At 44.3% G+C, this 15,721-nt stretch overlaps 1 protein-coding gene across 1 annotated transcript in view; it reads right to left on the bottom strand.

Annotated features, from left to right (window-relative positions):
• Positions 1-2,326: 2,326 nt before the first annotated feature.
• The window catches only part of Utp20 (UTP20 small subunit processome component), an 80,287-nt gene continuing 66,892 nt past the window's right edge, over positions 2,327-15,721 (bottom strand). Inside the window, exons 49-62 of the mRNA XM_021205799.1 lie at positions 14,566-14,736; positions 14,120-14,251; positions 13,294-13,404; positions 11,257-11,336; positions 10,828-10,897; positions 10,556-10,738; positions 9,729-9,860; positions 9,013-9,145; positions 7,448-7,635; positions 6,762-6,833; positions 5,407-5,688; positions 4,366-4,492; positions 2,981-3,126; positions 2,327-2,783 (exon numbers count right to left, since the gene is read on the bottom strand). Coding sequence (XP_021061458.1) covers positions 2,628-2,783; positions 2,981-3,126; positions 4,366-4,492; positions 5,407-5,688; positions 6,762-6,833; positions 7,448-7,635; positions 9,013-9,145; positions 9,729-9,860; positions 10,556-10,738; positions 10,828-10,897; positions 11,257-11,336; positions 13,294-13,404; positions 14,120-14,251; positions 14,566-14,736 — 1,983 coding nt within the window. The 3' untranslated portion in view covers positions 2,327-2,627. The remainder of the gene's footprint in view (positions 2,784-2,980; positions 3,127-4,365; positions 4,493-5,406; positions 5,689-6,761; positions 6,834-7,447; positions 7,636-9,012; positions 9,146-9,728; positions 9,861-10,555; positions 10,739-10,827; positions 10,898-11,256; positions 11,337-13,293; positions 13,405-14,119; positions 14,252-14,565; positions 14,737-15,721) is intronic.

Below are 15,721 nucleotides of genomic sequence, written 5' to 3'. Positions count from 1 at the left end.
AAGTGGCTCTATAGTATATTGAGCAGTGTCCCTGGCCTTCACCCAGTAGATGTTAGTAGCATTCCCATCCAGTTTGTGACAACTACAAATATCTTTGTCCCCTGGGAGTAGGTAAATGGCTCTCCCATTGAAAATGACTAAACCTCTTATCCACTGTAGTGTAACTTGTGAACTACATGATAGACTAGTTAAAAACAAATCCCTCCCAAATATTGAGAGCTAGATCACATACTGTGCCTTGTCTAAGGAATTCAAGGGCGAGATGGGGATGAGGGCACAGGTGACAGTTATACAAGTCTTGTAAACAGATGAAGCTCCCTTTGCTGGCTCTATACTCTCAATAAAGGGGTCCACTTGAAAAAAAAAAAAAAAAAAAAAAAAAAGATTGTCTTCCAAGGAATTTTCTGAACAGTAATCCACCACGCGCTTAACTACAGTGTGCAGCATGGTCCGTATGTGTTACTAACTCTGTGGCTCTTTCAGTAAGTTGGACAATGGCATTTAAAAATATGGCATTGGGGCTGGAGAGATAGCTCAAAGAGCACTGACTGAGGTGACTCACAACTATCTGTAAAGGGGATCTGAGGACAGCAACAGCATATGCACATACGTAAGTAAATCTTTGAAAAAAATAATTAGGCATTGATAGAGACTTGGGCTCTAGCCTTTCCTGCAATATATGTGGTAAGTGAATGGGATCTTTAAGCTCCACGCTGGCCTCAAAACTCCCAGTGATCCTCATGTCTGGTTCCTGTAGTGCTGAAGTTGTGGCTCTGTGACCACTGTAGCCAGCTTGGGATTCAAACCTTTTTGTTCTTGCCTCTATAGTTGAATTTATTTGCAATTTTTAGGAAACCCCTTCCTCCAGGCACGCAGTTATTCTCAGTACGACTGATTAATACAAAATGACCTTTTCAACGGGCAGAAGCTTTTGTCTTTGTATGAATACCAGTAGCTATATAGTTGGACATCCCATTTCATTGGGATATAGTCGTACTTGAGGTCAGTAGTGGCTCAGTAGATTGTTTGGTATGGAAGGATGAGCATCAATGTCTTATAACGAGCACATGTGTAAAAAGCCAGTCATATCTTCCAGCCCAGTGCTGGAGACAGTCTAGCCAGTCTTGAAATGGCAAGGTCCAGTGAGAATCCTGTCTCATAAAGTAAGGTGGGAAGTGGTCGATGATTGAAATCGTCAACTCCTATGACCTTCACATCTACACACAGATAAGTGGATCCCTTGCCCCCTAATATATACCTGCAAAAATATATTAGATACAGATCTAGGCAGATTCAACCTTAGAAGCAACTGGCAAAGTTTCAGTGAAACTATACACTAATTTCTGTTCCTTGTTAGTTGTTTAATTATGAGGTTTTTGCATATAAGCAAAATCTGAAAACCTGAAATAGAACACTAAATTTTACAAATGGCTAGTGCCATTAAAGGCCTCTGCCACCACACACATTGGATCTGAAGCCTTTTCCTTCTCAAGACTCTATCTTCAAATACTGAAATCATTCTTTGTTCACCCACATATGATCTACAGAACCATATATATGGTCCTTTAAAAAAAATATATCTACCTCTATCTATCTATCTATCTATCTATCTATCTATCTATCTATCTATCTATCTAATCAAATGTAAGTTAAAATGCTGACCACTGAGCCACCTGGAAGGGAAGCCTGTGACCCAGTAGAAATTCTCTTGTTCTACTACGGACACCACTTTTGTCTTTGCCTCTGCATTTTTTCCTAAGTGCCTTGCTTTGTCTTCCATTTAGTTTTATAATTAGCTTTATTAATTAGCTTATGAACTTTTGGGGGTTTTTGCTTCCATATGTACCCAACCAATGGGATGAACTTGGGAAAACAGCATTTTATGATACTAAACCCACTAGCATGGCTGCATCTATTTGCAGACTTCTAAATGCCTTCTGACAAGTTTACATGTTATACTTTGTCTTACTTACTTGTCCCTCCCCCCAACACCCCCCTTTTCCCCCCCGAGACAGGGTTTCTCTGTGTAGCCCTGGCTGTCCTGGAACTCACTCTGTAGACCAGGCTGGCCTCGAACTCAGAAATCTGGCTGCCTCTGCCTCCCATGTGCTGGGATAAAGGCATGCGCCACCACGCCCGGCTACCCGTTTCTAGTCTCTTCTTTATATTTGTTTTTTGAGGCAGGATCTATGTTTTCAAACTCAGAGATCACTTGCCTCTGACACCAGCATGCTGGGATTAAAGGTATGTAACACCACACCAGGACTATTGTGAAAGGGTTGGCTTTAAATCATGTCATGTAGTATCATAGTCTTTTAGGCAGGAGTAGCATATAAACATTTTAATTAAAAAAATACAAGTATGGTTACATAAAATATACATTACAAATCTATGCCAAAGTTTTAACTTAATTTCTTTTGGTTGAGATCTGGTCTCTGTCCAGCTGCTTCTCTGGAACTGGTGGCAATCCTCTTGTCTGAGCCTTCCACGTCCAGAGATTACAGGTGTTAAGCCACCACACCCACCGCCCAAAGCTTAGCATAAGGACATTCAGCCCTGTACCCTAACGCAGGACGCTCAGGTTTTCACCCTGGTGGAGACAGCCGAGTTCATGCACACGGGAGACCTCACTCCACCATTGCTAAGTCTCTGAGGCTGTGGGACTTCTGTCTCTTGGCCTTATAGCCGGGGCGCAGGAACTCTATCTTCCTCTTCTTTGCTTCACTCTTATTTTTATGTTTCTTCAACTTCTTCTTGGCAGCAATATCAGGATTGGTTACAAACTTGAAGAGAATCCAGAAATCTTTCATTACTTTTAAAGTACATGTGAAAAGAATCCCCCCAAATCACACGCAGAGCAACACGTGTCATTAATAAAACAGCTCCTCCGAAGCCCTCATTCCTCTCCCAGGGAACAGTGGCACATCCGTGTGCACCGCATAAGCCAGTAGACAAGCCACATTTACAACTACAAACTCACCTCCAGGGCCTTCCTCTTTTTCCGGAGAGCCCTCTTCTCACTAGCCTGCTTCTGGACAGAGGCAAAGGCCAGTGAGAAGCTTTCCAGTCCAACCAGCTTTCGCAGTAATTCTATGATTTCCTGGGATAGATTCTTCAGCACAGGATCTAATCACAGAAAGGTAAGGTTAGAGGCAATCGAGCCCTTAATCCCAGCACTCGGAGGCAGAGGCAGGCGGATNAAAAAAAAAAAAAAAAAAAAAAAAAAAAAAAAGATGCACGCACACATCAAAGTAACCTCTAAAGTCCTATGTTGTCATGACAACACAAATCCGAAACTGGCTTCTGAGTGCCCAAGATGGGAGGGTGTGGAACCTCAGCCAGATGGAACAAGACACCAGCAACCTCTGTGAGCTTGTGTTGCTCTGCAGCTGTGGAGGAGGTAAGACTTCTCTGGCCTCTGGTCAGAGCCTAGCCAGGCCCACAGCATCGTTTTCTGGGATGAGAGACTGAGAAGCTGTACTTTCTCCTACCCTCCCTGTCTCCCTCTCTCTATAAAATACAATCAGCCACAGAGTTTGCCTATTCTCAAATACCATGGGAATTACGATGTCTACCAAGTCCCTAACACATGGAATGGACTGTTTTGAATACTCTAGGCACCAAAGAATATCACTTCAACACGAACACAAAGTACAGTGAGCAAAAGATGGACTGGGCTGAACAGCTAAAATCAGTCCATTAGGTATAAGAACCTTAGGACCAATTGCTAAGATCTCAATGAAATCATACACTAATTTCTATTTTCTTTCTATTACTTAGTTATTTAGGCCACGTATTTAAAAAACATTATGAGGTATTTGTAAATAAGCAAAATATGAAAACCTGGGATCTAATATCAAGTCTGCTTCCTTTGTCTTATTTTTAAACTTCCGAAGTTTTCTTGTTTTTTTTTTTGTTTGTTTGTTTGTTTGTTTTCTTTTTTGAGATACTTTCCCCATGTAGCCCAAGCAAAGCCCAAACTCGCAGTTCTCCTGCCTGAGCCTCCAGAGTCCTGGGGTTGCAGGTTCAGAACCCCTGTCCAGCTCACTGTGAGGTTTAGGGCACCCCAAACCCGCCTGACAGTACAGTCATCACTTTGTACAAGTGAAACATTTTTTTTTTTTGAGACTGTTTCACTGTGTAGTCTTGGCTAGCCCTGAATTTGTCAAGATCCATCTGCCTCAGGAGTCAAACACCACCATTCATTTTTGCCACGACTGGAAGCATACAAAAAGTTTGTTCAATACAATGGAAAATGTCAATTAACTGTTTTCTTCCTTAAACTCTAGCAGGAAAGGAAGAGGCACCCAGGAGAGACCTAAGGGTCCCAGTGTGCAGACCTCAGGACAGAGATGGCAGGGTTACCTTGCTCTGAAAAGGTGCTGTTGAGTTCTCGAAACAGGGGAGCGATGATCACTGGGAGATAGGGCTTTACCCGGTCTACTCCAAGATCCACGGCTACGGCACCAAGGAACTTAAAGATGCAGGTTCTCTGAAAGAAAACAGTATTTCCACTTGAAATGTTTCTGCTCAAAATTCAGTCATGTAAGCAGTGTTCATATGAAAAGCAGAGTTCAGATATTGTTGCAGTATTAGGTTCAAAATATAAAATCCCAAGGATCTGAAAGTCTTACGAATAACATTAAAATACTCAACAAAAAACCCCAAGCCCCCAAACAAACACCCCAAACCTGAAACTACCAAATATCAGGCATTGTAACTGATGCCTCTAAATGTAGCACACTTGTAGCAGGCATCCTTCAAGTACAAGTTTCAGACAGCTTAGGAGAGACAGCAAGTTAAGGCAAACGAATCAGAACCTGTGTCAGGCTGGGGCTAGTGGTGCAGGCAGAGGCACTCGGCAGAGGCAGAGATGCAGAGAAAGAGGAGGCATCTAAGTTCGAGGTTAGGCTGGTCTAGATAGTGAGTTGCAGGACTGCCAGAGCTATACAGAGAAATCCTCTCTCCAAAAACTAAACACCAACCAACCAACCAACCAACCAACCAACCAACCAACCAACCAATCAACCAATTAACCAACCAAAAGCCCTGTGTGAAAAACAGGAGCCAGGCACACACCTCTGATGCCAGCATTCGGGAGGCAGAGGCAGGCAGAGCCCTGTGAATTCCAGGTGAGCAGAGTTGAGCTGAGCAGAGTCCCAGGCCAGCCAGAACTATGTAGTAAGCTGAGACCCCTTCTTTTTTTTTTTGAGACAGGGTTTCTCTGTATAGCCCTGGCTGTCCTAGAACTCACTTTGTAGACCAGGCTGGCCTCGAACTCAGAAATCCGTCTGCCTCTGCCTCCCAAGTGCTGGGATTAAAGGCGCGTGCCACCATGCCCAGCTTGAGACCCCTTCTTAGACAACAAACGAAAAACAAAGCCTTTCAGTTGTCCTGCTGCTGTACCTTTAAGGGGTTTCTGGGCGAATAGGCTGCTTCCAGCTTAGCCATTCGGGACAGCTTCTGGATCAGCCACATCAATGTTGCTGGCTTGCTGGGCTCTTCCTTCTTTGCTCTGTCGGACTCCAAATTCCCACCTGCACCAGCCTTCTCTTCTGCTGCCTCTCTGGCCAGAGCATCCGCTAACGTGTCTTGTTCCTCTGAGTCTTGTACCTTTCCTCGCTTGTTCCCAGACTCAAGTTCCAGCAAATATAAGACTTTTGCTATGAACAGTAAATTCTTAACAACCTTAAAAGTGTGGAGGGGGAGGTTAGAAACAAGCGTGGCTTGTTGGAGCCTAACCTAAGGTGCAGCAACAGAGACTGTGGGCTCAGCACTGTGCACTGATGGCTGTGTGCTTCAATTGCTTAAGTTCTACAGAGCGCAGCCAAATTCACCCTCATGTGACTGTCTCTACCTGGCTTAGCTCTGTCCTCAAAAATCACAGAAAAGGTAAGCTATTTCTCTATGGGATAACCATTTTTATTTTACCTTGCACTAAATTCTTTGAATCCAATTATGTAGAAGTAATACTAACTGATTAGTTGCTTTCTATCCATGTTCTGATTCAACTATAAAAGATCTCTCTGAGGTATTATTACCAGGAGGAAGTCAAAAACAAAATGAAGCTCAGTTCTTCTAAGTTCCAGTAATGTACAATGTTACTGGTGATCAACCAGAACTCAATAGTCTTTAGAATTCAACGCCAGGTATTTAATTCTGCCGTCCATCCCTTCCCCGACCCTGCCACATGATAAACCATGTTACCATTTTTTAAAGATAAGAGTTGAGACCTGTAGCCCAGGCTGGCCTCAAACTGCTGGCAAGCCTTCCACTTAAGCTTCTCAAGGGCTGGGATTACAGGCATGAGCTATTATACCAGCTATAATTACATTTCCTCTTATGGAAGTACATAAACCATTTTTAATGATGGGGTAATGTATCTTTTTAAGGATACCAATTTTTAGGTCGAGCTGTGAACCACATTCTCTCTAATTTCTGGGGGGAAGGGGGAGGGAGATGGAAATTCATTATCAGGTTGTACTTCAACACCTAACCCATCAATGCACCCCTTTAAAAGCTTTAGTCACTAAGCAGAATAGGGAACGGTGGTGAAGCCAAGAGTTATTCCAATATGGACCCCAGAGTCAACTAGACATGCATGTATAACTAGGTGCATACATACTGGAGTGGATGTTTACATTTTATGAAATATGCCAGATACTAATGCTGGCTAAAAGCAAAAGAAAACAAATAACAATTGCAAGCCTACGCCTAGTCAGCTGGCTCTCTTATCCTGAGCCGACTCCATACACTCTTACCTGCTCTCCTAGAGACTCATCTAAGAATTTGGAATGCAGCTGATGGCATGAAGCCAGAGAGATACTTTTCATCTGTGAAAGGAAATGGACATTAGCAGACAGACAGCACATTTGCTGGGTTATTAAAAAACAAAAACAAAAATAAAAAAAAAAATCTACCAACCAACCAAAAAACCCCAGTCATGTGTAACAGCTGGGTACAGTGGCACACCTCTGAAATCTGAGCACACCAGGCACCTGAGCCAGAGGAGCCCTGTGAATTCAAGGCCAGCCTGGGAAACACAGTGAGTTCCACAACTCCTTTATGTTTAGGAAAATCCTGTCTCAAAGCCAAACCAACCCCCAGCCCCAACAAAAACCCCAAACAAAGCTGCTATTAATTCCACGTGCAGCAAGGCACCAGCTGGAGCTTCTCCCACCTACGGGACAGGTTAGCCCCAGGCAGTCCATACAGCACAGCAAACATCTCACTCCCATTAGAAGGGAAGAAACAGCTTCAGAGAAACTACCTTAACAAACATACAAGCAACAACAACAAATCCCAAGCCAGGCATGGAGTGGTGCAACTCCCAGGATGTGGAATGCAGGAGGTCATAGTAACTCTCAGGTCAGCTTGATTTTAGGCTAGCCAGGGCTATGCCAAGCCTGCCTTTAAAAAAATAAAATAATAGTAATAAAAAAGGTACCTTCTGGCCAAGGTCACTTGTTAGGAACCTGACTGCTATAGGGTCTGAGGTCTTCCTTTTGGTCTTTTTGCCTTCCCACTTTTGAACGAGCTCCTCTGGTTGGCAAGAGGCAAAGAGCAATCCGAAAATCTGGGCTGCTGTGAGCCATACCCAGCTGTGCGGGTGTCTGAGGTGAGAGTGCACATGACCTGGAAGAGCAGAATGCATGGTCAGGCACCCCACACTTTCCTGACTCCCTGGACAGGAACACGAATGGAGGGAGGCATCCACGGAGCCTCTCTTATGGGCTTGGATGGAGGAGCTGAAGAGGAAAATGACTGTCCCTGCTTCCAGGTCACGGAGGCCGGGAGAAGAGATAGAGACAACAATTATAATGTTAACTGTATGGTAAATGATGCATGAAATACACACACACACACACACACACACACACACACACACACACACACACACACACGTCCCACTGTTCCCTATGAACTGGTGCCATAGGAGCCAGGTTCAGAATTCAGGGAGATAAGATGCGGTTCTCAGGCCACTGGTATAGGTCAGTAATATAAACGTGTACACAGATACAAACTTAGTTCTAAGAGAAACTGGAGACAGAAAGGATCATTTCTTTCTGAGTGCTTCCTAAGTGTGTGCCATGGTAACCCCTAAGCCACCACAACCTGAAGGAGAGCTGCAGCTTTATCTTACAGAGGAAAGAGATGCTCCCGGGAGGCTGGGGCCACGCACAGTCAGAGCTGGGCCTCGGCCGGACCCCAACCAGAACTCACAGTGCTTCAGCAATAGGATGGATACAAGGCCTCGCCATCACTGCTCCTGGCAGGTAAAACTGTGAGGCTAATGTGACTGTCGGTTAACTGCGGCATTCTACGTGAGTATCCATATACTGACTAATCTACACTTATACGTTAAGTTCGGAGTTACACTGTGCATTTAGAGACTTCTATATAGTACACAGGAATTTAATGTCCTCACGTGAAAAGGGCATCTACTGAGCTGTACTGTCATGACATGCTGGCTGAGTACACTAGGACACTAGTGTCTCTAGGGAGCTAAGCCACCATGGAAAACATCGACTTCATAAAGGGCCTGGATGGAGACACACCGTGTGTGCAGATCTCTAACTGTGTTGCAAACAATTTTATCCCCTCTCCTTCCCTCTACTCCTTCTTATTAACAAGGGCCCTCAGAGAGGGGTCTTAACTATAGGCCCCATCTCAGCAAAGCTGGGAGAAGACAGGAAGGAAAGGGGGATGAGGAAGGAAGAGCTGGTGTCTGTGTGAAGGCACAGGGGACGTGTGAAGGGAGCCCTCACAAAGCACTTCCACGTTTGCCTTTTCAAAACTCAATGTCCTTTGTTTCAAAGATAAGATGTGTTAGTGACGAAGAAATACCCTTTCCCCCCAAAGAAACATTTCAGTGTAATAATCTGATGGGATCCTTTAGGGTTTTTTTTTCCTTATGGACTTATAAAAATTACTTTCTGTAGTGTTCTTATTCAAGTACTTTCAATACTTTTATCACAACTACTATGTTGTTAGATTAAATAAAATACTTACTCCAGATTTTACTCAACGTCTCAGAGGGCTTGGTAAAGTGAATAATGTTACACTCCTTGATGAGTTTCCTTATCAGTGTGAGAAAACCGAACAGCAGGCGATCTGCAGCCTTTTCTTCTGTCTCCTCTATGATCTAAACACAGGGAGAATGCATGTCTCTCTAGCATGGAGGTTTCGACTAGGCTTCCCAACCACAGCAAGGCCCTGCCCCAGGATATTGTCAGCTATGCCCTGTGTAGTAAGATGCCCCAGCTGAGGGTTTCTGATCTTCATATCTCATGGAAGATAACTTACCTTCATCCCCACTGACTTTTTAGATAGTATCTCACTATTTATACCATGTTGGTGTCAAACTCCTAATTATGCTTCAGGCTCTCAAGTGCTTGGGATTAAAGGTATGCATCACCACAACAGGCTGCCCCTGGGATTAAAGGTATGCATCACCACAACAGGCTGCCCCTGGGATTAAAGGTGTGCATCACCACAACAGGCTGCCCCTGGGATTATAGGTGTGCATCACGACAGCAGGCTGTTTCTTGCTTGTTTTTGTGGTGTTGGAGGCATGCTGGGTAAACACTACTTCGGAAATATTCCCTTTACCAGCTGGACTGAATTCTTGATTGACTAACAAAAACTGCATGTTTAAATACATACTAACTCAACCTGAGTGCTTTGAGAAACACTTCCCAAGTTTTACTATCTAGCAAATTACTTACATCTTTAAAATTTTCAGGATCAATTTCCTTTTCAATCACAGGAAGAAGAGTTCCAAGCCTTCTCTCAAAATCAACTCCTTCACTTTCCACGAATAAACCACAGGTCAGGGCAGCTAGCTGCCTGTTTAATCGCTACCAAAAAACCAAAAAAACCACAACAGTATTCAGAACGACAGAAAGGTAGATACTGTCAGCGCCAGAGACAATACAGACGAATGCCACATGCTACCCTCCTATGTGAATCCTAGCTTTCAATGTGTATTTACCTGGGAGTGGGTGTGTGGATGGTAGGAGATCAGAAAACAACCAACAAGAGGGGAAAGAAGAGGTTAAAGGAGAGGGATAGGAGGAGGCCATGTGAAAGGAAAGGGGGCCAGGGATAGAAAGGTTCAAGTCAGATGGGGGCTTAGGGGGAGGGCAAACAACCGAACCAAGAACAGATGAAACTATACTTTTCAAAAAGAGAGAAGAAAATAAATGAAATCCTAGATGAACTCAGTAGAAGATGGCCCAGCAGTGACAGAGTATTAAGTGGGGGAGAATAATGAAAACTTCACTCCAGAAACTGAAGAACAAAACTGGAAGCAGAAGTATCAGGCACTCACACACACGCTGGGGTGCCGTCACTGTAACATACGCAAACAGTTACTCTCTACGGCTTCTGTACTTGGCGCCAGTTTAAGAACATACTGCCCGCATGATCACACAGCACCAAGGCTGTCTATCTGGGACAGGGCGTTTCAACCGTGCATCTAGCATGCATGCTGATGTAAACTGCACCAAAACTAAAACCGTGTCACTGGACCACAACCAGAAGCAACACTAACCTTTTTTGCTTCGAACCAGGAGGTGACTAGGTCGAAGAGCCAGTCTTTCTTCTCACAGCCCACCTTGCTGAGTAAGGACTTGATGGCCATGGATGCCATCCTCTTGCACAGGGCAGAGTCATCGTTGACCATCATCAGGCAAAGGGGGATGAAGAACATCCCGCAGTGCTCATGGAGGAGTCCCTGCGGGAAAGCAGGCATTGATGAGAATCGAAGTGCCTTGGGCGCACGGCAACAGAGCCAGGCTCCCAGGGCCCATGGGCAAACCGTACCTGAGGGAAGGTCTCAAACAGATAAGCGATCATTTCCAAAGTGGATTCTCTTCCCGTCTCATGTTCATAACTAGGGCAAGAGTGTTAGGTAGACTCAGTATATCGTGATTATTTTAAATTAAGATGTATCCGTTTGTCAGCTTCTTAAACAACTGGGCACTCTTCCCTTCCTCTCATGTCAGAGACTGCATCGCCCTTCAAGGGGCCATGCAGGCTCAGATGGGAGCTGTTGGGTTGTCGACCTTCTCCTAAGTAAACTGAGCAGACCGAGTGAAAAGCATCTCACAGAAACCCCAGGGAAGCCAAGAGCAACAGAGCAGCATCCAGAGAAACCGCCACCATGCCCAAGCTGTCCCTTCAAGGTCGTCACCACACTAAAAGCTAAGAAGAAACCAACCCTGCTTCCAGATAGTTCACGGCTGTGCTTACTTCAGCTGAGCGAGCATGAATTCCAAGTTCGGCCTCAATTTCTCACCGAGGGGATAGTCAAGAATGTACTTCAGGAAAACCTAAGAACAAAGCACACAGCTGGTTACGAGGAGCCTGTCTGTTCAAGCAGGGACCCTTGCCTCCCCTCCCCTTGTTTCCTTTTGAGGCAGGAGGCTGACACAGGGCACTGGGCTTGCAATGTCTCCAGGATTCCCATCTGCTAAGGTGCTGTCTAGGACTCACAGGAGGGACAAACCGATCAAGTCAGCCTTTCCAACGAACTCTGGATTAAGCTGTCTTAAGCCTAGATCTGTGCCCCTTCCTGTCTCCATGTCACTCACTGTGGTCTGGCTTCACGGCAGGTCCTGCCTATGATCACATAGTTAAAGCTCCAAACGCAAGCCTGTACAACCGAAGCTTCTGTTGACCCTACTGCACTTACTACTGTGAACCTTCCTGAGTTCTTTTCATTTCCTTACACAGTAGGGGATAGAAACAAAGTGGTGGCACGGAGAGATTTAAGTAACTTTCTGGTTCAAGCTTTATTTCTTTAATTTTAAAATGATGGTGTGTGTGTGTGTGTGTGTGTGTGTGTGTGTGTGTGTGGCTTGCACATGCATGGAGGCAGGAGGACAACTTGCAGGTGGTCTTTCTTCCCTCATGTGGGTCCAGGGATTAAGCTCGGATCATAAGGGTTGGCAGCAAGTGCGTTTACTTGCTGAGCCACCTCCCTGCCAGGCTTTCTTTTCTTTTTTCTTTTCTTTTCTTTTCTTTTCTTTTCTTTTCTTTTCTTTTCTTTTCTTTTCTTTTCTTTTCTTTTCTTTTCTTTTCTTTTCTTTTCTTTTCTTTTCTTTCCTCCCCTCCCCTCCCCTCCCCTCCCCTCCCCTCCCCTCTCCTTTCCTTTCCTTTCCTTTCTTGAGACAGGGTTTCTCTGTATAGCCCTAGCTGTCCTGGAACTCATTCTGTAGACCAGGCTGGCCTCGAACTCAGAAATCCACCTGCCTCTGCCTCCTAAGTGTTGGGATTAAAGGGATGCACCACGACTGCCTGGCACCAGGCTTCATTTTTTAACCTGCTAGTATTCAGCCTTAGTTAAATACAGGGTGAAAATGAAGGCATATCCTTAAACTTCCAGAGCCTGCTTTTGTCTTGATGCTAGGTCAGGGATGAACTGTGTAGACTGTAGTGGCTGAGTTGAATACATAATGCGCTGTATAGAGCCCCCTTTGGGATCACTATGTGTAAAGCATAAGATCCTATTTCTTGGAGTAGAGGAACTGACTCTTTCACTATCACAGCAAACGAGAGCAGATCATAAGCCAACGTGAAGATCAGAGACCATATGCAAAGTCCTGGGCAGATGCTAGTGTGTTACGGCAGCCTAAACCCCGGACGAAACTGCAGATCTGACATCAGCTCTTGGCTACGGTACGTGGTGCTCCAAAGAGTAGATATGGACAGATGTATAAGCAAATGTTATCACATCACTCCTCTGCCGAAAGATTACAGTGACTGCTTACTATCCCCACACCAACAATTTTACTTATTCATTTATTCATTTTATTTACTCATTTATTCATTTATGTGTGTGTATATGTGGAGGTAAGAGGAAAATTTGTGGGAGTGGTTTTCTCTTTCTACCTTTCGGTTCCAAGGATTGCACCTAAGTCATAAGGATAGGCAGCCTGTGCCATTACGCACAGAGCTCTTTCACCAGCCTCAAAGCCTCCATCTTTAAGCAGACCACAAGGTCCTGCCTAGCCATCTGTGCTCTGAAGTACACTCAGCTCTTGCTCACCACGAAGGCTACTTTCTGAAGGCGTCTGCTACTTCATCTGGAGGGTTAAGCCTTACTCTTCCGTCACACTTCTCTGGCCTTCCTGACCTCCTTTAGTAGCCTGAGTATCAGACACAGCAACAGCACCATACAAGTCAATCTTCAGGATCCAGTCAGAGGGTCACCTCTCTAACTATAAAAGCCAAAGCTGATAGGGAGTGGCCCAACAGTTACTACAGAAATAAGTTCTGTCTACACACCTGTCTGCACTGGACCCTGGCAGGTTCATTTTGTGCAGAAATTGCCAACTTGGATACTTTCCGCATGATATCATCAATTTCTGGGACCAATAATTTTCTTGATAAAATAGCCTAAAATATAAAGGGGAAAGACAAATTTTATGCAAAGATGGAAATAAGCAGGCACGATGTTAAAGTAGTCACAGGTGGATTACAAACAAAATGAAAATAACCAAAAGAAAAAGCAATTACTGAATAAAAGATTAAAATGGAAAACATTATATAGTAGTTCATCAAATTAAGAACAAAGGACCCTCCAATATGATAATCTAGAGCATTAAATTTGTACATAGCTCCCTGGGCTTGGATATGTATGTATGTATGTATGTATGTATGTATGTATACATGTACACAACAGTAGAGACTGAACCCAGAGCCTTTCACACCCTAGCATTTTACCATTGAGACCAATCCTAACCCCTCTGGGAAGGTAACTATAGATGTTTAAATACTATATCAGGGACTAGAGAAATGGTTCCACGGTTAAGAGCATTGGCTGCTCTTCCAGAGGTCTTTGAGTTCACTGTCTAGCACCCACATGATAGCTCATGATTATGGGTAACTATGGCCCCATGAGATCCAATGCCCTTTCTATTATACAGACATACATGCAGACAAAAAATACCCATACATATAAATAAATAATTCTTTAAAAATACTATATTAACTTATAACTGACTACCAAAATCATAATAACCTTCATCAATTGAGTAGCATGCTCCATATTATTCTAAGGATCTGATATGAGTGCATACATGTCCAAAACCAACATTTGGTGACATCATACCTTGAGAAGACCAAACGCAGTGGCTTGTCTTGAAGTATCATAAATGTCTTCCTCAGCATAAGCCAAAAGAACCTGAAGTTGTTTTTCAGTTATCTGGTGAGACTTGACTTTCTTTACAACGATGGTCACACACTGTAAGTCACAACAGTGGAGTTAGCAGCAACCACTCAAGGCGAGGGTCTAGCAAAATGAGAAGATGTGATTCGGATGCCAGTCCTGGCTCTCTCCAACTGATGGCTGGTCTTGGCTCGCCCCCCACAGATGGCTGGTCCTGGCTCTTTTTAACTGATGGCTGATCTTGGCTGTCCCTAACTGATGATGGTCAGTCCTGGCTGAACCTAACTGATGATGGCTGATCCTGGCATTCTTTAACTGATGGCTGGTCTTGGCTCTCCCCCACTGAAGGCCGGTCCTGGCTCTCCCTAACTGTACCTGTTTCTTCTCACCTTGAAACAATTCACGACCAGGTGGAAGTTCTGGCCCCGGGCAGCCCCCACTCTTGCATAGTTCTTCAGCAAGAGGAAAAGGTGTTTCGTCAGCTGCTCTGCTTTGCTTGCTATGGAAGGCAGAGGGAACCGCAAGACCCAGATCAGGCACTGCAAAGCACCCGTGATCACCTGAGAAAACAATGCAAAACTATGACTTAGGACACAGGCAAGAAGCAGACATGTTGGGCCTACTATGGGGTATATAGCCACAAAGTGTACACTTCTTGCTTCTTAAAAAAAATGGTTTTAGATTATTTTGTGTGTCTAAGTGAAGAGGGCCTGCACCCACTGGAACTGAGAGTCACAGCTGGTTGTGAACCGCGTGGGTGCTGGAAACAGAACTGCTGAGCCATCTGTTCAGGCCCAAGTCACTTCTTGCTGTAGAAGAGATGACTCCCAGTCACAGCAAGTGAAGGAAGATCGCAAGGCAAAACAAAAGGTGCTCATTTACCATGTTCTTAGGGATTTGGATAGACTGGACAGTTTCAGGACTTTTTTTTTTTCTTAAAAATTAATTTAAAATAGCTTTTCTAATTTCTATACGGGTGTCTTGATGTAGACCATCTTTACTGTTTGTGTTCATATAGTGGGTTGGCCTCATGCTTATATTCTAATGCTAACACTGGGTCCCCAAGACTGCTTGCCCTGAGATGAGAGCCTGCACACAGACCCTAAGTGACCCTACCTCAAGTTATTCTGATTGTTAAATAAAAATGCCAATAGCCAATAGCTAGGCAGAAGAGACATAGGTGGGGTTCAGGTTTTGTGGGCTTGTGATTGGAGGAGGAAGAAGTTGCCACAGGTTAGGTGAGCCAAAAGAACATGGCCCTGAGGGCTGGCCAATTGGAGTTAAGAGCAACCCAGATGAGACATAGTAAGTAGTGAGTAATAACTCAAGGTTATCAATAGGAAAATAGATTCTAGAAACATGGAGGGTAGGTATTCACCCAACTCTTGTGCTATTTAAGGCTTATTGTAAATATAAAGGTTATGTATGCCTTTTATCCAAGAACTAAAGGGTCAAAGGCAGGCTAGAAACTCCAGGTCAGGATTAAATAATTTCTACAGCATGTTCCCTATGGAAGTGTGTGTGTGTGTGTGTGTGTGTGTGTGT

Source organism: Mus pahari, chromosome 9 (genome assembly GCF_900095145.1).
Source record: "Mus pahari chromosome 9, PAHARI_EIJ_v1.1, whole genome shotgun sequence".
NCBI classification, from domain to species: domain Eukaryota; kingdom Metazoa; phylum Chordata; class Mammalia; order Rodentia; family Muridae; genus Mus; species Mus pahari.
Note: the sequence above shows the minus strand (reverse complement) of the source record. Positions and strands in the feature narration are given on the sequence as shown.